A 25,603-nucleotide genomic window follows, 5' to 3' on the forward strand; every position below is an offset into this window, starting at 1 on the left:
ATCCGTGGAAGAAGAAGCAGCCGCTGTTCCTCTGGGAAATCCAGTGGGAAGCCATGCTGGTGTGTCAGCATCTCCAGGTTATATCTGGGTAGGAATGCTTGGCTCCTCCCTCTGGACATTCCATAGCCTCTTATCAGCAGATGTCCCCTCCTGAGGGAGGAGTGATTATGATCACTCAGAGGGATAGATAAAGAGGATTGCCTGCTTGACACAAGACAACTGCCATACAGATGGCAATAGAATACATTACATCTTGCCTTGCAATTTGTAACAACATCCCCATTTAAGAAAAATTTAAAATAATCAGCACTTACTAGCTGTTATAATCTAAACTTAGGATTCTGAGTCTGGTCATGTCTTAGAAACCTTGTCATTTCTTAAGTAGGAAGAGAGACAGAGGTTGATATTATTTCTTCACTGAGTTCAACATTAAGAAAGCTTTTAGAAGAGGGGAAATATAAAGATTTGAAGATTATGGGTTTCATATATAAAAACAAAGAAGTGACATGCATCTGATAGCCTGGTCCTGTTCAATGAATGCAAATTGAGGATGTACCATTGAAGAAAACTGGATTTTCATACAGTTGATGACAAAACATCCAAAAAATTATAAAAAGGAACTTAACCTGACAGTTTACATTTGAATTTACTTATTTCTAAAAATACATATGAAAAACCTGCATCATCTACTTTAAAAATTCTGTCATAGTTGCATAGTGATCTGTGGTGCAAGTGTCACAAGATAAGCAACATGAACCAGGTGAATTCTCAGGGGTAGTACTAAACAGCAGCAAGTCTGGCTCTCAAGACAGTTTGCTATATAACATCACAATGTATCAAGTCCTTTGATATCCCTCTTCATCCAAAAATGTCCCACATGGTCCAGTCACCAAACATTTAGATAAAAAAATCAAAGTGTATGTCTGCTCCTCCATCTTTGTAGTTCAAAGCAGTGCCAAAATAATCCAGTCAATATTTTAAAAATTCAGCCCACAATTAATTTCAAGCAGTCTTAGTGGCTGCATTAATATAGATAGTCTTTATATATTCCTTTGAATATACTTACAATACTACTTATATTAGGCTGCTGTTGCTGGGTCTTTTTAAAGATTTTTGGTTTTCAGCAAAAATGCAGAAATTAATGTGCATAAACATTTACTTTCCAGTCATTCTCTTGCAATGGGGAAACAGCTTAGGCTGCTGATGAAGTATCAAGTATGTATACTGACAGATCTTGCACACAAGGAAAAGTGAACCCCTAACCTCTCAAAAACCATAAAAAATCTGGTTTTAAATGGATCAAAGAGTATCTGAGAGCAACAGAAAAAAATCTCATCAAATTTTATGGTTTTTTTGAAGCAATTGAGCAATTCCACAGTTCCCATGTGATTTTCTGGGAATACACTTATTTCAAATAACTTTGACAACTAGGAACTTTTAGCACTATTTCTGCTCTTCAGAAGTACTGAAAGATATTTGTCCTACATCTGATAAAATACAGATCTTTGAAAACTTACCACAAATATTTACAGATTCCTACAGTGCCATTATCATATCTGAGCTTCATATTAAACAATGCAGTATTGAAAATGTTAAGTTTGCTGTTGAGAAAGGAAATGCTAAAGAATGGAGAAGCTGCTCTGTAACCCAATATAAGGTTATCCTAATAAATGTAAGACAGATACTCAAGCCTGTGCAAAATAAACTGACTTCATCCTCCAATGTTAATTCTCCAACAGATTTTCTTCATGAATAGACATTTTCTCACTGATAGAAAATTAATACAGACCATAAAGAATCTTTGCATGTTGCACAAAGTCATTCCTAACATGAATCTCCTCCTCTAGCATGTGACACATATATCAAGACAGGGGGATTTTTACAGACCCAGAGCTGGTCAAAGCATTTCTGAAGCTGCTGAACAGTTCCTCCAAAACATTTTCATTTTACAGCTACACTGTAATAGCTCCAGTATTTGTGTTGATATGCTGGACTGGAATAACATGGTCAGCTCTAAGACAATATCTTTTAAATATTGGCCACAATATTTTTTGAATGAATTACGTATTTCTATTTTGGCAAAAGTAGATTTCTACAGCTCACATCAATGCTTTTAGAAGTACAAAGGTATCAAATTACACATTCTACTAAACAGCTTCCAGTAAGCATAAGTCATACTGAAAAAAAAATCTGCAATAATTATTTGCATGTATGAAAGAGACTTACCAATTGAAACATTACATGTTTTATTTACAAGATTCAATAAATAGTTTTATAAATGTATATTTTATACACAAGCTTTTCTTGCGTTCTCATTCACAGTGTAACAAGTGTTATGCAATACAAGAAAGTGAAATCAAAAAGAAATGGTGCAACTGCTGAGAACTGCTCTCTTTTTTCAGAAAGAAAGCAAAGGCATGGTAGCAGAGAGGCCCGGGCTCCTTCAGCATTTTTTTCAGTTTTTTCAGCTTTCATTATTCTCCACTTGTATCATTAGACAAGAATATATCATTCTCAAGATGAATCAGAGTAACACAGCTGTTTCGCAGTTCCTCTTGGTCAGCAGAAAAGCTGTGTGTCTCTCACTCACCTTTGCCATTTTGCTGATATAAATACAGGGACTGGGGAGCCAAGTAACAACATTTCCTCAATATTATTATCTGGAGCAAGCACCTCCTTGAATAATTCACTGCATCATAGCTCCAATCCAGGTAAGCTTACACACTTCACAGTTCTGCTATTTTCAGTGTGAATATATTTACTTTTGGTGTAATTTCAATTAAACATAATGTTTTTGGGGACGTGTGTTAAATTCTTGCATTCAAATAAGACCATAATAAATAGTTACAAGGGAGCTGTTCACTAATTTGTCCTGCTGAGCAGAACTGTCCTGAAATTTTAAACAGCTTTCTATTTTATTCAAAACAGAGTTAAGTCTTTAAACTAGGGTAATAAAATTTACCAATACCATCTTCACATCTCAGCAGATGTTAAGACCTTCTTTACTAGTGAAGTTAAAAATTAAACTTGTATAGAAACTGCTATGTAAGTTAACACCTTTTACAGCAATCTGGAGTGCTGCTAATTAAAGCAGAATTGTATTATCCTGTGTCTTCCAATAACGGATAATCAGGATGTGAAATTCCTTAATACATAGCTCTGCAGATATTAGAAATTTACATGGGAACAGAATGCACTGAAACAAATTTGTTGAAGAATAATCGTTCAAGCACTTCCAAACACACAGAAGTCCCAGGCCAAAGCTTGCTGGAGACTGGGAAAAAGATCAGGAAAGTAGTATTGCTACATGCTCATGCCATTTGTGTGACTCTTTTCCAGCCATTCCACTAGGCTAGACAGCTCTTTCACTTACACTAACCTTTATGGAAAGACAACAACACACTTCTCCTAAAACAATTTAAAGAAAAACCTTTAAGCCATAAGAATCTCTCAAAACAAATGCATAACCTAGTAAGATTTAAACCTTCTGCAGTTACATAAAACAAAAGCATCCTTTAGTATTCATTGCCTTGAAATGAAGTCATGATTCTTCTATCAATTCTTTTGCAGAATCAAATTTTCTTCACCAGACAAGATGACTGTGAGAAGCAAATGTGGTAATATTCATAGAAAAAGCAGCCACCACACCCTGGAAAGAACCAGCATTGGTTCTTGGCGATTGTTGGGGTTTGGTTATTTTTGGTTTCTTTTTTGGGAAGTAGGGGTGTTAGGGTCTTGATTGGGGTTTTTACACAATAAAAGAATTAGAGTAACAACAAAGATTTTGAAACTAAACAGTATGGCAAAGTTTCTAAAAGTTACATAATACATTCACCAATTTTTTTTTCCTCTTTTGCTCTCTTCCTCAAACAAATTAGTTTTTCAAGACCACTTGGTGAAACTCAATAGGCACAGCTTATGGGGCTTGTTGAGATGCTTCCTACAATCCAGAGGGCTCCTATGGGAGTCACAAGAAAGCCAGAGTGGAACTTTTTACAAGGGCGTGTAGTGATACAACAAGGGGGAGCAGCTTCCAACTGAAAGAGGGCAGGTTTAGATGAGATACTATAAAGTCTTTTACATGACTGGTTTATCTGTGTACACTGAATACAAAACCAGATTAAAGCAAACCACTTGCACACAGTACTCATGTTTAATCTTGACAGTAGATAGTACTAAGCCCAATCTTTAGAGAGAGCAGGCAGATTTTTAATGGTCAGATTTGCTAATCTATCACACTAAAGCTCTCCTTGATCCCTCCAATATCTTTTTCTTCTCTGCAATTCCAACCCAACAAAGACGTTTACTGTGACTGGCTGGGATAACAGCATTATTCCAACTAACACCCTGTTAGTTGGTAAAAACGAAATACCTAAATTGTGTTGGAGTTCCTGCACACAACAACTAAACAATGTTGCCTAGTACCTGTTCACAAGCACAATGTTTTCTTTTCTAACTTCTAAACTGGCAAAGAATTGTAATGCTTTACCTGTGATTTCATTTCATAAAGTGTAGCATCCTCTGGAGTTAACTGAAGTGCTTCATCCCACTTGACAAGAGCCTCTCTGTACCTGAAGTTAAAACAATATTACAATGTCAACATATTTGAAGGGACTGGATTTTTATTTTTATATCCTGACATTGTCCTAAAGAAAGTGCCATGGCATACAATTAGTATTAATTATTTTTCTAATCACTTACCCATAACAACTGTTTCCAGGAACTGAGTATTTTTGTTCTGATCAAATGGATGCTAAGTATTACTACAGAACTGACCTCAAGTGAATTTACAAGGCAACATTGGAAACCTGAGGCAAAGTTTAATGACTTAAAACTAGAAATCTTGAACTGAGTCCAACTTCCCTCACTGTCAAAATCATCCTTAGCCAGGCATAAAAAATATATTCTGAACTCAACATGCCATGATACAATCATAATTTAAAAGTTCTTTTTATTCTAAAAAGCCTACATTTCTGTACTGTAAGATAATGTAAGATTCTAAAGACATATAAACAACTTTGGGATACAACCATAAGAAGGAAGTGGAAAGTAAACAGCTATACTGAAATCACTCTTTGGGAAAGCATACACCATGTTGCTCTTTCCTAGGAGAAAGAACAATAAAAAGTAGCTTTTTGTCTTGAAAAAGAGGTAAAGCTTGAATCACAATGAAAAACTGTAAAAAGAATAGTGAGATGCAGTTACAGTCTTTGCGCAATAAAGGTGGCCTTTCACCAACATTAATGAGCCTGTGGGGTTATCACATGTTCTCTACAACTTCAAAATCCACATTTGCCATGGAACTGTGTGGGAATGCCTGTATTTGTATTAATTACACTGCAAAGGTATGAAAACAGTTACTCTTGTAAGATACACATGCTTCAATTTTAATATAGTATAGGTAAAATTACAGCAATTTTCACATGCCCTTCATACGAAACAGTTTTTACCTTCCCCTACTCCCCACTGTTCCCTCCCTTCTCTTTCCCCAGTTTTCAGTCCTCTAGGTTGTATTACAGCTGCAGGTTTGCCAGAGCAGTCACATAAAGACTTCAGAAACTTCTGAATCCATTCAGAATAGAAAACTGACTGGAAAAGCAATGCAACTGAAGTCAAACTCTCACTATGATTCACTATTAACCGTGATGTTTGAGTGCTAAGCAAAGGATGTTTCAATAAATTTTCACATTTCCTCAAAGTTTAGGCACCAGCTGCACATTTTTCATCTCAGTTCATACCCCATGGCCAGGTGTTCACCCTAAAGAAAACGTCATGACATTTTCTACATGCCGCAGTAGAAATGTTTTGCTGCTATTTACTTAGCAGGGACTATTTTTGGACAAGAATATTATAGTTTAGTCCAAGACCTAGCACAGATTTGCAAATAAGGCCTACATGAATAAGGGTCCTCAGCTCAGTTAGGTGGTATCCTGGCCATGCAGAAGGTGCAATATTGTGAGTACAGCAAAAAAGTTTAGTTAAAAAAAAGTTTTGGAGAACAGAGAAATTACAGTAATAACATCAGTAACCAGAGAGGAAGGACCAGCACTGGCATTCTGCAAATAAAAAGATGTAAGAAAAGAAGCTGCCTTTCAGGAACCTTCATTTTTACTTCTATATTTTTACTTCTTTACTCAAAGCACCAATCTGAATGTGATAAAACTCAAAGCAAGAACCTGCTAACTCTGAAAGAAGGATAAAATATAAGCTAATATCCCCCAAATCCTGCTGGGTTCTGCTGATGATTTGCCAACAGTCTGAAAAGAGAACAAAGACGGACAAGGGAGGAAAAGTAGTACCTCCACAGAAACACTATGCTATGTGTGTTCTGTGTATGAACAGTAAATGATGTAACTCTGCCTGTGAGCCTCAGAAAGTATGCTCCGAGAGAAGGAAGAACAGATTGCCAGAATCACTTCCCAGACTAGGAACACAATGGCAGAAGGCTGGTGAAGGAAAGGTTCCACCTACACAGGACTGCTGACAATCAGCTTACAGTCTGCAGATACCCACAGGCCTGGGAAACTGTCTTCTTTTCAGTGCACTTATTTCCTTTAGAATGTCTGATAAAACATGTCTACTCTATTCTTTTAAATACTCAGAAAAAAATATCTTTCTATTGCTGCTCCAGGAGAAAATAAAGATACTATCCTTACTAAGCAAAAATGAGCCACTGTTGCTTGCTCTAGAAATGCAAATTTAGGAAAAATTCTTTATAAAAAGGTAGTCCATTAATCAAAGAATGTTTTACCTCATTCTTCTGAAGGAAAAGACTGTATAAAAGATTATATTAAATATTGACCACCATACTGAAAAAGATTCCTAGGAATATAAGATAATATTATAAAGTCAGTGTTCCAGTAAATGCTTTATGAAAACCATAAACCTTAACTGAAATAAGAAGGGAGTTAACACAGGGGTAGTGTTACAAAATAAATAATTTTAAAAATAGATTATTTTACTGTTTCTCAGGATCATTTTTGAGCTGAACTATACAGCTTTACCACTGTACTTTACCACTGTGAGGAGAAGTAGTTTTGAAAAGGAAAGCTTTGATATAAATATGACATCTGCTTAGGGCTTGGAGCATCTGTCATACAAGGGGAGGCTAAGAGAAACAGGACTGTGCAGCCTGGAGAAGGGGAGGCTTAAAAGAATCTTACCATGGTGCAAAATTACCCAATTTGGAAGTAGGGCAGGGAGTTCAGAAGGTGGAATCAAACTCTTCTCAGTCATGCCCAGTAACAGGACAAGAAGCAATAGGCACAAACTGAAGCACAGAAAATTCTGTGTAAGCATATTTCCATCAATGGAGATATCCAAAACTGAACTCACAATATCCTGAGCAACTCACTGTAGTTGACCCTGCTTCAAGCAGGAGCCAGAGTAGAAAAATCTTGAGTTCACTAGGATTGTATGATACTGAGAACCAGTGATATGTGATTTATGACATTATTATCTCTTGGCTAAATAAAAAGCAATGTTAAGCAAAATCTAAACTGACAAAAAATAGATCCATTAATTTTTAGATCTCAGGGATGGCTATAAAAATTTATCTATTGTAGTTGTAAAGTCACAGAATACTAATAATGGCCATAACCTGTTTTTAATAAGTTATGAAAACAGTATTTCCAGAAAAATTAAAACCCTTATGCATATGTTCATTACAACTAAGCACCTAAACAGTAATACAAAGCATTTTTAAGATAAGACTATAATATTTTGAAATGTAGAATTCCTGTTATGTGAGTACACAGACAAAGCATACTTAGCTACCCACAGTGATTTCAGCCAAGTAGTATATACTTCACTACAGAAAAACTATTATACAGTAACAATCGGAATTTAATTCACATTTTCTCTTCTTTATTGCAAAGGAAAAAGAAATAAATTATTGACAACTGGATACATCTGGAATGGCTTCAGGACAAAAGACCTGATAGTTTTAGACATTTTTTATTTAACAGCCCGTGAAACCCCAAAGCTCCCCTAAAGTACTGAAACTGTTCTCTTCAGATGTGCTCCTGACCTTCTGGGAGCTGCAGAAACTTGGCACATTTTTTTACAGCTTGCCAAACTTTTGAAACAAACATCTCGTGCTTACACTTCACTTTTTCAACACCACTCCTGGGAAAACAGGATCTCTTAAACTCATTAAATAAGATCATTAAAACAAATTTTAAAAAATTCTTGAGGCTTCTTGGTAAAAAACCTAACGTTCATATTACAGAGATCAATTTTTGAATCACATACATAAAATGCTAAAAAGCAGCACCACAGCTCATGCAGGATTTAGAGTTTGATATTTTTACTCTCAGGCTGATGCCTCAGGAACAGAGTGAAACAGGACATAACCAGAATGACACTGAAAATATCTGCAAATATAGTAAAAAGAGGAGATGGTATCAAATTCAGATAGAATAAGACACATCTGCAGGAGAGGGGCAGAGTACAGGAGTACAGTGTGAGAAGAAGACATGAAGAAACTTGGATGGATACTCCCACAATCAAATGTTTCAGGATAATGAGGAAAAACACAGACAAAGCTCAGAAAGGGACAGCAAATTTTAAAAAGAATATGCCTAATTGTCAAAGATTCCTATCGCAGAGGAGGAACATGAATGGTCTGCTGCCACCAGCAACATCATCTAGAACAATTTTAACCTAGTGCAGGGTCAAATTCTGAATTTGTTGGAAACCAGAGGAGAAGAACACTAGTCAGTAATTATACAGACTACATAAAAGAGAAATGAAAATTAAAGCAGAAGTTGATTACAGGAATAAACTTCCCTTTTTAAGCTGGGAGATGATGCAGGCCTAGACTCTGGGAGAAAAGATATAAACAACAGGTAAATGAGGAAAATAAGAAGGAAAAAGGAGAATGAATGTCACATGGCTTTTTTGTTTAAGATGGTTTAACAACTTCAGATTTCTCTAATACTGCCAGATTTTCACAGTAAAGTACTCCTCTGCTAGGGGTGAGGAGAGAGATGTACAGCACTTAGTAGAAGCATTTACAGAAGAACAGTTCATAAATAAGTGACAAGAAGTTGTTTGCTTAAACACACACAGAAAATTGATGTCACAGCACATACGGCCTGACAACAGTCACAGGATTGGTACACTTTACTACCTTGCTTTATGTGTTTAAAATGTTCATCTGAAGTTTTAGCAACTTCCCAATTTTTTGTCAGAAAATTCTGACAACTTTTGGTGAAACATGACCACGGCAGCACAAAAACATGGCTATTTTGTGGTAGAGTGTCAAAGGTCACTTCTGATTTATGTATTAAAAAAACAGCTGCTTTATTATCCACTAGACCTTTCAACAAAATGTTTTAATTTAAGAGTCTCAGTTAGGTATGGCTACACAAGAGGTGCACGGCAATTCTTCAATGGCCCCTGACCATACACGGGAGTCATACCCCCCTGTAAAGGAGACATAAACAAACTCATTGCAGCTACCCTTTGAGAAAACAAACTCTTCTGAATTGACAGGGGGGCAAAACAGCATGATCATATTTGAAGTACATAATTTCAAACCCTACATATTGAGAGTTACTATTCTTGCGCACATTAGACCATTTAAAAATCAGGACATTAACACCTGGACATATGTAGTGTAAAAAATGAAAATACATCTGGCATATACAATGAACACACAGCTCTGTTACATGTGAATCAGCTGAACATATCATAAAATTAAATAGCTACACAAGTATTTCAAAGACACTTCTCTCTCCCAACAACTTCCACAGAACAGATGGGGAATTACCATTTCATCATGCGCCAAAACTAATTACCATCTATCATGACAATGAACTACAAGACCAAATTTTTCATGTAAGCTCCATTCACCAGTTCCCTAATTTTAATTCCAGCCACAAATGTAAATATGGCTAATTTCTATCACTGTATCTGTTGGGCAACTGCAGTTTTGAAACTACCTTTGTCAAAGAAAAATTGTGAAATACAATACCGGAGAAAGATAAACAAGTTCATATAAAAAAATCAAGTACCCTAAAGCAAAAGCCACAGAATCAGGATTCTGGTACCATCTCTGACAGACAGCCTCTCTCACAGAGGAATAACATTTAAGTTCCTCACTTATGATATGAAAAAGTACTCTCAAAACAATTACTCACTGCTTTTTCACAATCATTTTTTTGAGACACAGGAATGGAGTACATTGCAAGAAATAATTAAAGCAACAAATACAGAGGAAATGGGGAGTAAGCAAACCTGTCTTTCGCAAGTACATTTTACATTGAATTGTGAGCTGAGGGCTCTGCTGCCTTTGACTTACTTTACTCCATTCTTTACAACCTATGTAGTCTGTATAATTACTGGTCAATCACTGTTTCATGCTCCACCCCATGCATATACCTCACTTATCTGTAAGTAGAAGACAAGGAAATTTGCAACACAAATGCAAATTTTCATTCCCGAGCCATCAGTGTGTGCAATTCCAGGGCTTTGTTCCCAACCGAGGCTTTGGGAAGCACGTATGCACGTGCCTACACTTGTCTTTAGTCTTCAAAAATGACAACATTACTTAAGCTCTGACTGAAGAGAATTATATAGCTGGTTAACAAGCAAGTTCAAAGCATATTTTTTTCTTTTAAAAAATCCTTTTTATTCAGGGAAACAGAACAAGTAAGTTGCATATTACTGAACAAAATCTTAGTTAAAAGACACCAATCACATGCAAAATTCCACACCTTTGCTTCTGGCTGCTTGCTCTCTGGACTTGACACTGCTACTTCATATTTTTTTCTCAAAATATGACTTTAATAGAAAATTTATATAACACAGAGGAATTTGCTTACCTGCAGTAAGATTACATCATGCTGACTGTCAGAAGGGCTAAAAATACACTGCTAATCATTTGCAGTAGTCCTGAGAACTCGGTACTGTACTTTTTAAGTGAGAATACCTAATATCTCAAGATCTTGCTACAAGCTGTTAACTCAAGACACCAGAGTGTTATTCGGAGTGGTGGAAAGGAACTCCAAGAAACTACACTTCTTTCAGTTAAGTAGTGGTTTTGCTGGTTTAGTTTTGTGATGGAAACCCCAAGTTTTCAATCAGAAGTGACTGCTGTCACTGACTGCATACCTGATTAACAGCAGAAATATTAACAGACAGACTGTGGTGAGAAGTATTTAGGTTTTTGCCATGTAAAAATTTGAAGGTGCAGTATGGATAAATGTTTGACCTTCAGGATGAGACAAAAGAAATAGATTATCTATACCTGTATTCTATTAACACTAAACTGTCAATTACAAAATAGAACACAAAGATGAGTAAAAATGCACAAGGAAATATCTTAATCCACCAGATAGCAAGCAACATTTGAGAACTTCTCTACAGACAGGCAAACCTTTTACCTGCATTTCTCCAATATCTACAGCTGCAAGTTAGGTAACATACCTGTTTTCTATCTAGAAAGGCAGTGCTAACAACACACTTGATACAGAGTAAACAGCTACATGCACATACTGGAAGTCATATCAGAATGCTTAAGAACAGCAATTGTCAAGACATTCCACACCACTGAAAAATATTCTCACACAGAGGAATATTTAGTACATTTTATAAATAGTGTTCATTTATGAACATTAAAAAGGATACATATTAATTCCATTCATACAGTTAAAATTCAGTTTCAAATGCTTTTATGTTCAACGTTAGTATCAGATTAGACCACAACTGGTAAAAATGACAACACTTAAGGGTCTAAAGCTGTATGCTTAACAAAGCACTCCACGTGTTTATAGATGGTTGGACCAGACTTGTAATATAACCTAATTAATATCAGGTATTGATAGTCATTTTATATGTGAAAGGTCTGTAGGAAGCCCAAATAAACAGGAGCAAACAGGAACAGCATAAAAATACAAGAAGGAAGTCATTTTTATCACACCTCAACCTGCTATTTTCATTATTTAAGCAGTAAGAACTGACTATCCTAACCCTGCAAGCTTCAAACTAGAATTAATTGTATTGTTTCAGTAAAATCAGTTCACCATTTTAGTATTCTAAACAGAAGCTGCAAATTAATATTAATCAAGTATTAGACATTGCAATAGCTGTAGTATTTAACTATTCATGGAGAAGTAACACATTTTTATTGCTGGAATGAAATTCTAAATAGAAAGCTTTAGTTCTTCAAAATATTTTCAACAGCAGTTCCTCTGAAAGCAGCAGGTAGGAAAAAACTGTTATGCTGCCTTTGAAGCAATGTTCTGGTCTTGAGAATCACTTGTTCAGATACCCTTTAGACACACACTGGTAGAGGCCAAAATTATAGATGTCAACTCTTTTGCTCTTAACTGTGAAGACATTTATTCCTTTCAAGCCTTTAATTATTTGTCCACAGATAGCGGACAGCTCTTTCTTACTTAACATTATGATCCTAACAGTTCTCAGAAATCTGACATAGAAATTAAGGCTTTAAGTCAATAGAACAAAAGAATTCATTAAATGCTGGGCTTTAAATACCAGCTTTCCTCTATCTTTCTCAAAATTATTTACTGCCAAATTATGATGCTCAACAGTAGGGTATTAACATTACAAAATATTTGGGGAGAGATGATTCAAGAAAACAACAGTCTGCTCACATTGTATTCTGATCAGTTCCATCTCATCTAGTTGACATGCTTTTGTTATCTGTGTTAAATAATGTAATTTTGCTTCCTTTTATTTCTATTACAGCCTCTTTACAATGTTTTCTGATTAATAATAAGGACAAAAGTTATAGGCAAAAAGACAAAGATAGGGGAAATGTATACTTCTCTAATGTATTTTCGTACTTGAAAGGCAGTTTTTTGTTAAAGTTCCACTAAGTGGGCATGTGCTCTATAAACCTCCCAGACAGCTGAAACTACTAGAAAGTATTGATTTCAAATGACTATAAAGTACTAGTCAGCAATAGCCATGAAGTCTCCTGAAATAAGTAAAATAGAGATGAATAATAAACAGAACAATCTATCTGCAAGGACACAATATACATAGATATACAGACTGTATGGAGACTGGGTGTCAACTACCTAGAATTGAGGAAACTATCGCCGTTCTAAATCTCACAATAACTAAGAATTCATCCACATGAAAGCAGCAAGCAGAGCAGCAACTTTTCAGTACCAGCACTATCACAGCAAGGAGTGGTGACATTCAGTTTCATGAGACAAAAACGTTCTACAAAGGGTCAGATGAGTCACGTTTGTGCTTCAAGAGCCATGACAGAGCTCACTAATCACTTACAATTCTCTTTCTACTGAAATGCAACCTTACAGGAACTATTCAGGCTGATCGTTTTGGCTGGCACTGTCATTTTGCACAATAAAGTAATGCCTGTCAAAAGAGGAACAGCAAGAACTATTGGAACTATCTATTTAAACTTTTTTTCTATAGTACAGCCTGAAATGCAAAATGAAACATTAAAGATTCAACAGAAGAATAGCATATCAGATGGTTTTATCTGTGCTGACTACTGGAGAGGAATACTTCAGCGACTTGTTCAGATTATGCCATGCTTCTGAATTCTAACTTGTAAAATTCATTCTCCCTCTTATTCTTAATTTATGACTCAAATCCCATGCTTTACTTAGCAGGAAATATCTACAAGGAATATTTTGAGTTCTGAAAAATAGCACCACCAAGAGATTCACAAGACACTTTCAAGAAAGCAAACAGGGCAAACGACACAAGATTGTTGTGAAAATGCACAGGGCTGTAAAGTATCTATAAACTGGAAGATCCCTTCTGGGGGGAAAAAAACCACCAAAAAGGAAGAAAGGCCGGATAGCTTCTTGCATTCTGGAGAGCAGACCTGTGTCTCAATTATAAAAATATGCCCTTTAACATATACTCTTTACTACCTTCTCTCTTTACACATGATATTGATTACACTGATAAAATGAACATACTTAAGTCTGACTTACAAAAGTCTATCTCTACAATTCCTTTTCCTGAATTTATAGCTCTACAAACTCTAACAGCACCAATGAATGTTCTTTAGACTTAGACTACCTCACCCTGGTGGTATTTTCCCAGTTTTTCTCAATATTTATGATTTTTCTCTCTCAATCTCAATTTATTATCAGAACATAAAGACCAAAACTAAGTAACCTGGACACCCTCACAATCAGCTAATTAAATAAAAAACAATAAATTATGCAGAAAAAAGGTCCAGGTTAAAAATTCTTCATACTTACACAATGCTCAATGTAATAATACCCTTAATTTGTATTAAACTTCCTTTGTTTTTATTACAGCAATTATGTAAATTAATTAGGACACTTTCATTATTATTGTTCAATTTTAGTATCAATTTCCTTTCTGCTTTATACCAACAGCCCTTCTAAATTTTTTTACAATATTGCTTGCAATTCCTTTCTCACTTTTGAAAAGTGAGAAAAACAGTCCCTTTTCTCACAAAAGAAATCAGTTACAAAAATAAGTAATTTCTAAAACTTTATTCATTCATCTTCCAGTGACTCTGGAACCTTCTGGTAAGTCCTTAAAAGTTGTTTTGCGTTCTCCTCACCTATCTCAGTTTACTTTCCTGTCCCTGCTTTGCATGAGTTTAAAAGCTTTTGCTCCTTGAAGCAAATGAACAGCCTAATCAAGGTTATGACCTGTCCAACAGTTTGTTTTAAAATACCAGGCAGCTCCCTGGTGTAATTCTCCATTTGGAGAACTACACTGGAGAGTGTTACACTGGAATCACACAGGAGAATTACTGTACCAAACAAAACAGCTGTTGTGATAGTAATGAAACTCAATGCATTCTAAAAAAATGCGTTTTAGCAAACAGCATCCTATCACTTTCATACTCAGAGCTCTGCAAAAAAACTTTCTAATCTAACAGCGACAGAAAGATGGTGTAGCAGGCACGAAGTAACACAAAAATTATTTTTTGGACTGGAAAATTTTCATTTTAATCTCAGCACGTGATCCTATCCCTAGAATGTTATATGTACACCTTTTCTCTTTCAAGCCCCTATTTAAGTCCTTTTTGAGGTCTCAGTAAATATTAAGCAAATTCAAATCAGAAATGCTCTTTGAGGACTGGAAGTTGAAACACGTAACTGAATGAAAAATCTATTTTAAAATATACAATATTTCAAATATATACAGGAAAATAAATTATGTGAGCAACCCCAGGAAAGTTAACCTTCTGACAAACAGATGACTTTCACTCACAGACTAGAATAAAACCAATATAAAAACATCTATGTCAACATCCAAATTCACTGAAGGAGGATTTATTGTCAAAACAGCCAATTCCCAGGAAAAGAAAAGTTTGCATTAAATCTTCCAGACAAATACAGCTTACTACAGAGAAGTATAGGCTGCAGACTCCTTTCAGTAAGTTTATGCTATTCAACATATTTTACAGGTGTCTCCTATTTTTAACAGTAAAAACAGGACTGTGGAGCCAGCTAAATACAGTCCATTATTCGCTACCAAGATCTCTTATCCAAAGACTGTTGCTGAAAAAAACCCACAACTATGAACTGCATTTTGTTTAACTGTAATTTCCTAATTTTTGCAGCAGACAAAAAGCTTAAGCATCCATGGTCTATAACATTGGATTTCTATTCCCAGCTGACAGGTCAAAGACAAAACATTGCTTTAACACTTGTCATTTAGCTGCTAGAGCCAGTAAAACTCTAGAGATTGGCGTGAACATATATCCAATTTGTGATAAGAATGGCAGCCTGTAAAAATTATTAATTAGTTTGAACTGACTGCAAAATAGCAAACTTCATTTCTTCATAAAAACAAAATTTCTGTGACTGTTTTTCAGAAGGCACAAGAAGAGAGGAGGCTTGCATTACCACTCTCACTGTTACGAGGGTACTGGACAGCATTCATAGGTGCAAAGGTATGGTTCCTGTCTAAAACATGACAATTCCAATATTTAAACACAACAGTATAAAACTGAGGATGATACTGTAAATACTGAGTCTTCTCTGTGAGACCAGGACAAATATACTCGTCACCCAAGAAAATACATAATGTCTACCACCAATTTCATATAGGTGAGATGATTTACCTAAAGTACTTGACAATGTATTTTAACATTTTTGTCTCTCTGCACCCACCCTGCATCAAAAAAGTGTACTTTAGTTTGTACTGCTAAAATTGTAGAAAATAACTGCCATTTAGGGACTTCAGGAAGTTAGAAGTAGTTTGTTCACAGTCTAACAGTAGAAGTGAGACAAAAAGACTCATTTGAAAACAGATGAGTCTTTTAAAAGTGTAACAACTACAAGTACAAACAAATTCACAGATAATTTCAAATTTTATGGGCAATTCAGTAACATAACACAGGCAACAACTAGGCAACAACACGGCATAAATGAAATAACTTCTCTTCTCCTGCTGTTTGGCCACTCACTCCCTTTTTTCTGGCTATTTTGTCAAAAGCATTTATAAACCAGACCAGAAGCAGCAACCAGAAAGAGACTATTTTCCAGCCAGGCTTCCTCTGCAGTGCTGTGACTAACTGGTACTTTGAGTTGGCTCCCCCCAGGGTAAAAACAAAAAAATGGGACCATGGCAAAGTAGTGGAAATGAAAGAGCAGCAGAACTGGGTCACATTGACTCCCAACTCAGATCAGCTTATCCAGTGGTAGAACTGCAATCTTTGACCAGATACTTCCAAATAACCAAAGCTAGGGAGAATGCACACACCAGTCCTAGCTTTCAGTTAACTCAGCCCTGACATAATTTTAACAACTGTCTACAAAATTACTGCATTGTCAACTGCCACATAAATAAATCAATGGGACAAAAAACAATAGAGGAAGTCAAGAGACACAATAAATTAAATTCCTATAAATTTGATGACCATATGTTACTTTACAGGACCCTTCCAAGCAGTCATTCTTGTGGTAGTAATTAATGTTATGAAGTGAACTCATTAACCACTATCAGTCCTACAATATCAAATATTTCTACAATGTAAACTGAGAATGCACCACTCTCAATTTTCCCCATTTGCTTTTTCAGTTAACCCTCAAAAGACTTGGCTGAACAAGAAGTTGAGAGAGAGTTTTTATTCTAAGTCTTTACTGCCAAGCATCCTTTTCAGTTTAAGGATACTTTCACAATATGCCACAGGATATGGACACCATTTAGAAAACTAGAAGACAGGCTGACATATACAGGAACCAAAACCTTATAAAGAAGTACACTGCCATATCCTGCTTCTGTAGAAAAACACTGAACCAAATGGGCAATTACAATCCCTTAAAATCAGTATATTTTAATTTTTGAAGATACAGACAATGGGTACACATCATGTTCAGTAAGGACTGGGCAAGGGATACTAAATTACTATTTCAAAATTAAATTCCGTGAATGACAGAGACAGTTAAAACAACAGCAGTGGAGGGGGATATTATCTTTGTCAGCAACAATAACTAGACTTAAAGAGCAGCTGGCCAAAGTTATTAAATTTGGAAACCACTTAATTTTTTTCCCTACTGCTTCCCCTATGAAGAGAAATAATAGTATGAAAAAAAAATTCTAAATACAAAGGTTTCATTATTCAAGTAAAAGGAATTACATGTATTTAACACTAGATCTGGACAAAAAGCAAAACAACAAAACCGTCACTTTAAAAAATAAGATATGATCACATTTTACAGTATCCATGTTATAATACATTATATAATTAATACAGGGGACTCTATGAAGGAAGTGTAAAAGGCTCCAGTTTGTATTTCTCTATAAAAACTGCTTAGATTATTAATGTAAATTACTAGGTTTTGCTAAATTGTACTATGCTAGGCATATCAATAATAGAATTGTCTACATTTAAAAGCTGCACCATCAGAATTCCTAACTGAAGGTATAGGCAAAACCTCTAAGCTCAAGCATGTTCTACAAGCTGATAGTTGCCATCTACCAACACACACCTGCTAGCAGAAACTGATTTTTTCAGGATGGCAGTAATGCTGGCTATACTCCCACCATGTCACCTATTTGAAACGATGATCCCTGTCTCAGTATCATGTCTCAGTATCATCATTTATCCCAGTAACATGCAGGAAGAGAAGAGGAATGAAGACAGTTTCAGAAATCAAGACAAGTATGAGAGAAGCTCTCACTGAAGCACTTCACCTCAGCACAGCCCTTGGGAAGAGAAAAAAAAATGCACTAGTAGCACTCTGCTAGGTACACTTATGGTACCTCATACAGAAGGTTGTAAATGTTCATGTGGCAAAATCTCTGAAAGACTAGCAGCTGGCATATAAACATCAGATTCAAGGAAAATCAGACTGCCAGAAAAATTAAGTAAAAAATGGTAGAGTTAATTACTGCACATTTGTATACTTTACAAGGCTAGAAATACGTCAGTTCATGTGCTTTCACACATTTTAATTTTTCAAGCACAGCTATGAGAGTCAGCGATAAAAATTAAATGCAAAATATTATCATAATGAGTAATGAAAATAAAATTAATGCTATATCAAATTTTTTTTTTTTATTTTATTTACAGTACAGGATGTTATATAGATAAGAAGTACCACAGAGGTATTCTGGGATCAGATGCAACTGTCCTACTGGGTCATAAACAAAAGTTGTCTGGAAAGCATGCAAGGAATGGGACAAAACAAGAGGACCAGCAAGTAATGTTAAAATCTAGAAACTATTGGTTACTGCCCATAAAAATCTGTGACAAGTATTCATTCATATACAAAGAAAGGAAAGAAAACAGGAACTGTAAGGCATGACTACTCTACACAGAGACATTAACATATACATTAAAAATTAATACATTCTAATTAAACACTTAAGAACCTTTTTATTTATGCTTCTTTGTTTCCAGTGGCATTCTCTACATATTTAAATATGAGGAGAAATGCTAAGTAAACAGACATATTTTTGAAGAGCTTACTTAAAAAAACACTCCACAAGACATATCCAGTGAAAAACCACAACTTTTCATTTATAAAATTCTGTAACAGAAGGAACAGACCCTCTAGACATAAATACAAAGGCAGGTAACACAAATTACCCTTCCTTCACCTCCAAAAAAGCACTGAGAGGTCCAATTCCTCTCACACCTTCACCTGTGTTTAGATACCTCACCTGAGGGGTTTACAGGAGGACTGCAGCCACCCTGCTGTCACTTCACAGGCTGTACCTCCTTCTCCTCACACTGTCAAGAAATCTTGAATGAATACTGATTCTTGTCTTGGCTGACAAAAACAACTGCCTACATTATACAGGATGATACATAGGCACTAAGTAAATTATGCTTTCTCTAAAGAAAAATATAAATATATCTGTAAAGACATATACAAATGATTCCATAGTCTACTGCTGGCATCTGAATATTCCTTCTGCTTCTGTTTGCAAATATATACATACAGAAATATGCACACATTCAAATACAGATGGCTTGTATGGTGTCACATTTCAATATCCTCAAGGAGCAACAATTCTAACCAAAAAACACTCTCAAAACCATTCAAAATCTGGGTACAGCTTAAATAATCTACAATTCTTGCACTCAGTCTGAGAAAAATCTGCACTAAATTAGTAATAATTTCATAACTGAACTCCTGCTTTGACAAATAATAACCAGCTGTTGGAAAATAACATTTCCCAGAAGAAAAAGAAAATAGCTAATTTAAAAATAAATAACAACTTAAATGAGAGTAACTACTTAAGCAGTCTGCATAGAACTTACTTCACAATGAAAGGGTCAGCTAGATGCACAACCAGGAAGCAGCAACTCTATCAGTGTGTGATGAACAAAATAAAGCTAGCAATAAAAATTAACTTAAGACAAAATAATGAATGTCTTACTTTACACAACAGCTTACAGGAAGGTTTTAAACACTGCAAAACACTCTCCATTTTTAATTCTGTAGAAAGGTTATGAGGCCTGAAAAAAAAATCCATACATTCTGACTAATACATGAGAAGCTGTAACATGCATTCTCCAAAAAACAAAGGTACAAAGTCCATACTTGTTGAGTCTTTTCTGTTTCAGCTCATGTGTTCTGCACCCAGGACTTCCAGCTCACACACCCTTTGTCTCTTTAGTGAGCATATGATGTACAGCATTCCCAAAGAAGCATAATAGTTAGGAAGTTTTATATAGACAGTAATGCTAAACACTGAAAAACTTTAAAAAGTGATCAGGTACTTTGACTAGAACTCATGACAGTTTTAATCAAGCCCCTATTTGCAGTATATAATTTGACTTACAGTATGAAATATACTTATGTTTTCTGCATTTTTGCATGACTGACTCAAGAAAACTCTCAATCAAATAATCACAGATGATAAAAATTCTCATTGTCTGCAGAACACTGGTATTGGTAATTCACTCTGAAGTACGTAAGGATTATATGTAATAGCTAATTGTACCTGGTATGCAAATTACATCCAAACTCATACCAAACAGTTATTTTCAACCTACAAGGAACAGTAGGCGTGAATACTTACTACATAGTTCGGGTTTCATTATAAACATTTTCCAGCAATTTCTCCTACACTTAATCATAAAAATCCAAACTCTGTAGGGCTTTTAGATTACTCTTATGAAAGAGTCAACACTGCCCATATACTAGAACAGCAGCCTAACACAAACTTAAGACTTTATTCTTGAAGCCAGACACTAAAGCTCATAGTTTCTTAGATTATCTACTGAATCAATCCTTTTAATTTTTTAAATTTAAAACACATCTTTGCATTAAATGAGATCAGTTAGCAGAGATGGTAAGAAGGCAGTGCAGGTATTTTAATTTGTTCCCTCATCCAAAGTATTCCACCAAAGATACCTGTACTAGTGAATCAAAATTTAAGAAGTCCCAGGAACCACCTTCTATATTCTAAATGTGTCTGAAGTTTTAATGGGATATATTTACAAAGTTCTAAGACTGGAATGAAACTCTAGAGATCATCTAATCCAATCAACTGCTCAGGCTCCTGTCCAAAGTATCAACACAGATGGACAATTCACACCAGTCCCCATCAGTCTGTCAGCTCCCAGGAACCATGTCCTGTTGTCAAAACCTTTCAAGTGCAGTTGCAGATTCTTTGATGACATCAACTGTAGCAGACACGGGGTTGGCTAAAGCCCCGTGGAGGACAGAGGCTTAGAGATAAGAAAATGCCAAGTCATAGTAACTAAGCCAGAAGCCCTCTCTCTGGTGCTCCAGGTTACCTTATCTCTCTGTGGCCCTATAGGTAATTTCCCCCTAACCATGACAATTGGTCAGTTCCTGAGCCCTTGTACCCCTATATAAGGGGCTACTTTAGCCCATTCTGGCAGAAGAGCTGTCACTGGAACCCTTCATGGACCCCTCAATAAACCACTGCCATGGAACCACCAAGGCTGCCTTCTCTCTCTCTCTCTCCACGTGTCCCCCGAGAAGCCACTGCTAGCCAGAGCGCCTTTAGCAAGCTAAGAGCTGAAAACTATAAAAGAGCTGAGATCACTAAGAGCTGATATCACTTGAGCTTGCTAAGGTGGCCACGGCTGAAAGCAGCGTGGGTTTCCAGACATCCAGCCTCTGGAAGGCTGAACTATCCAGCTCAAGCCTGCCTGCTCACCTGGGGCACATCGACCCTGCAGGAATCCAGCTATCTGGTTAGAAGCCCCTGTGGCTTTTCAATCAACCAGCTCCTGCAGCACTCTGAGATGCACTCCATCAGGTACCATGAACTTCTATACATCAGGTTTATCCAAACATTTTAGTCTGATCACAGAGGGCCAGACTTTCCCTGTTGTCAGGTGGACCTGGGGTTTGAGCCAGTCTTCCCCTGTGGTCAGATGGACCTGGGCTCCTGAAGGCAACACTTACAGTAAGGACCAAGGCATGCTTGTTCTGCATCCTTTGTCACTAGATTCTCCACGCCCTTCAGTAGAAGATCTAGATTTTTCCTTGTTTTCCTTTTGTTGCTGATACATCTGTACAAGGCTTTCCCCTTGCTGCACTTCACATCCCTCCCCAGATTCAATTCCACACAGGCTGTGGCTTTGCTAATTTCATCCCTGCCCCTGCATACTCAGACAGTCTCTGTGGTCTGACTGGGTCACACAACTCTGCCCTCGGTCCTTGTAAATTTCCATTTTAGATCTGGATTTTGTGAGGAGCTTCCTACATATCCACATAGCACTCTTATTCACCTTTTCATTATTTCATCAGGAAAAACAACTATTGAGTTTAGGGGAGAAAACTTGAAACAAATGCTACCTGCTCTCCCTGGATCCCTCTTCACTCTAGGCTCTTTTTTCTAGGCTACTCTATAATGTAACTCAGCTGATTAAACTGATGAAATGTTTTTGCCAAAGACAGCTGCTGGGATCTTCTGGGAAACCTCTTTATTAACACTGTATTATGTAAGTAACATCAGTTTTATTGACTGAAACTTGAAAAGCAATTTCAACACAATGATGTCTATCCTTTGCCATCTTAGTTGCATCAAAATGAATTAGTAATATAACCTGAAAACAATTTTATTACTTTCATAACTAATTTTTAATCAAGTACTTACCATAATCTAAACCTGAAACACATGGGTAAATGGAATAAATGCAACTGTTGAAATCTGCTCCACCTGACAGACATATTTTTTCAGTAAACACTTGACTTACCACTACACTAAGCATACTTTTTAAAGGTATGTGCCTCATCATCTGACAACCTACAATGTCTAGTGAGAAAAACAAACTCAACTGTAGTGTATATAGCTAAAGAATCACTAACTACACATCTGGGAGTCATGCTGGCATTCACATCAGAGAAAAAAGTCTGAGCTGCTAAAATGTGGAAAAATGACCCTTCAGAAAAGTTCTGTTCTTTCCAATAGGTTAGAAAATTAAGTAATTCTAAAAAATAAATCCCCCTAGAAAAGTAAACAGTTTCTTCAAAATTGGCCGGCTACCTGGTATAGTCACTGCACTTTGACATGTCCTTGTTTAATTTCCTATTGCAAAAGCTAAGGGAAATAAAAAGTAAAATATTATTAATCAGTCTAATCTAGACACCAAGTGACAAAGTGAAAGAATTTTTTTTTAATATAGGGGAACCTCTAATGTAGGAGTGTTCCAGCTGAAAACAATGACCTTCTCAATCAAGAGGGAAACTTTTACTGTTTTTTAGTGCAATAAACATCATCAGAAGCGAAAGCAGTAATAACTTGTATTTGGCAAAACTGAAAAAAAAAAAAAAAAAAAAACCACGAATCACTGAGAATTTAAACCCGGCAGTGTCTACTTCCAACAGAAATCCTGCACCTCTTCAGGGCACATCGAGAAGAACTCTATCGCCACTTACTGGGCAGCTACAGAAGTTTGAGGTTTGAGAACAGCACATGGACGATTGCAGAGCTACTGCACGGACAGGCAACTCAGTTACAAGGAGGAACAAGTCTGGCAGAAGTTTTTCTTCCTGCTTTTAGCTCTCACATGCCATGTATTTAAGGACATCATACCTCACTGCTTACCTGCACCTCAACCATTTCTTAACCGTGTGGCCAGAGCCAAAGGCTTTCCTTCCTCCCAGTCAAATAACACTGCAATTGCAAATTGCTGTGTTCAAAATACTACGGCAGAACACGTGAACTTATGCTGGATTTAAAACAGTATAGGACACAGTACAGGATATCAACACACACACACAAAAAAAAAAACTGGATTGGGGTTGCTGGGTTTTGGTATTGCTTTCAGTCGTCTTTTTTTTTTTACTCCAGCGTATGTGGGCACATTCATCCTTGGCATCTCAAGATGGATTACAAGTACTTCAAGTTTCCTAGAAGCAAAAGAATGCCCTCTAGAATATTCTCCATACTTTCCACCAACAGATAATATTTTCTTCATAGAAATCACAGAATACCCTGCGTTGGAAGGGATCCCAGGGATCATCAAAGGCCACCTCCTTGCCCTGCATGTGACAGCCTGAAGAATAGCACCATGTGCCTGTTCCCAAAAGACTATGTGTATGTTTGTACATATTTGTTTCCCTGCTCCTTCTCACACATCAAAAGAGCATACAAATGTGATACTACTTCCACACATCTGCCTTTTCTTGCTGTTCTGACAAGATCATCAATTTACAAGCCGCCTTCAACACTGCCTACTTACCAAATTTCTAGGTCAGAGTCCCCTTAACAGTATTTTTCACAGTAACACCCCCACTGTGACGACCAACTTAGTTTAACACATTTTTCTGGTATACTCCTAATCTTTCTTACCATCCCACAAAAAAATGCAAAATATGGATCAGAAACTGTCATCTTCAGCATTTTCCTTCTGTTTGTCTCAGCTTATCAGGTTCATGCACACACATTACAGCAGGTACAAATACTCCTCAAACAGTTCCACGAAAGCTGAAAACCCACAGAGGGTTTTCACCACTTCCCAAACATTCCCCTGCTGCCACTCCCAACTTTGACAGCAAGCAAATAACACAGACTGCATAAATTCTGGTGCCCAAGAAGCTCATCCATTATTCCCTCCCCAGAGAAGCACTGAGACCCCTTACAAACACCAGTGAGATCTCACTTTTCCACACAAACAGGCTTACAGCATACACAGACACTAACAAAACCATGGTGGGGCTTGAAACACCATCACCGCCCTCCCTTACCCAGAAAGTAAGCTGAGCAGTCATTACCATTAATGTGGTAATGACTATTCTAGATAAGTAATAGTGGGTCTGCTTATAAAATTCATCATATTAATTTCTGCCACGCACATTACCTCAGAGTCTCTCCACTATAAGAAATTAATTTATTACTTACATTATTTCTTTTTTTTTTTTTTGCATTATTTCTTTTTTTTTGCCCCTTGCTTTTCTTTTAGGAGCCCCTTCCTTCCATAAGTAACACCAACCAAGAACCAACCTTTGTTACTTTTAAGTGCTAGGTCTTTGCTTTTCTTCTAGAATGCTCCAGAATTCAACCCAGATATTTTTTAAACTACTAGCACACTTTGGTATTTCAGGACACAATCCACCTTAAGTATATAATTATTTACACGAGAGTCTGCTTTTGCTGTACAAATGTGTATTTCAAGAAACAGACCTATGTAGTCTAGGCCTGAACACAAGCACAGCAACCACTTTCTGTCAGAAAGAGTAAAACCCATGTGAATTTTTTGGTTTTTTAAAGAGAAAATCTCTCTGATAGGTATGTACCCCAACAGCACCATATCACCATCACTGCCTGAACTGTAGAGTGTGCTGGAGTAAAGGATGAAAACTGTAAGTTCAAGTGAGAATTTCTGTCGAGCCTCAGATATGAAAGTTAACTTCTTTAGCATACCTTTTGTAAGCCATTGAGAGTTTCTCAGTAGTTCTTATAAGCACTTCTGATGAGGGGTAGTTCTCCCTAAATTCACAAAAAATGCTTGCATTGCTACTTATGGATGGGCGAAGCTTTTGTATTTTTTTCTAACTGACAGGTAATGGAGAACTCAGTTTTTAAGACCAAGTGAAGATATCAAACACATCAAAACTTACCTGCTGTTCAGTATGTCCCTAACCTAAACCACATCTACAACAGAGTACCTGTCACTCTCTCTGTCAAGAGACTTACCACACTTTAAACAATATACAAAAAA

At 36.5% G+C, this 25,603-nt stretch overlaps 1 protein-coding gene across 1 annotated transcript in view; it reads right to left on the minus strand.

The window, feature by feature from the left end:
- Nucleotides 1-25,603, minus strand: part of TTC33 (tetratricopeptide repeat domain 33) — a 46,166-nt gene that overhangs the window by 16,938 nt on the left and 3,625 nt on the right. Inside the window, exon 3 of the mRNA XM_084225860.1 lies at nucleotides 4,490-4,571. Coding sequence (XP_084081986.1) covers nucleotides 4,490-4,571 — 82 coding nt within the window. The remainder of the gene's footprint in view (nucleotides 1-4,489; nucleotides 4,572-25,603) is intronic.

The sequence above is a fragment of the Fringilla coelebs genome (assembly GCF_963513975.1).
Source record: "Fringilla coelebs genome assembly, chromosome: Z".
In the NCBI taxonomy this organism is placed as follows: domain Eukaryota; kingdom Metazoa; phylum Chordata; class Aves; order Passeriformes; family Fringillidae; genus Fringilla; species Fringilla coelebs.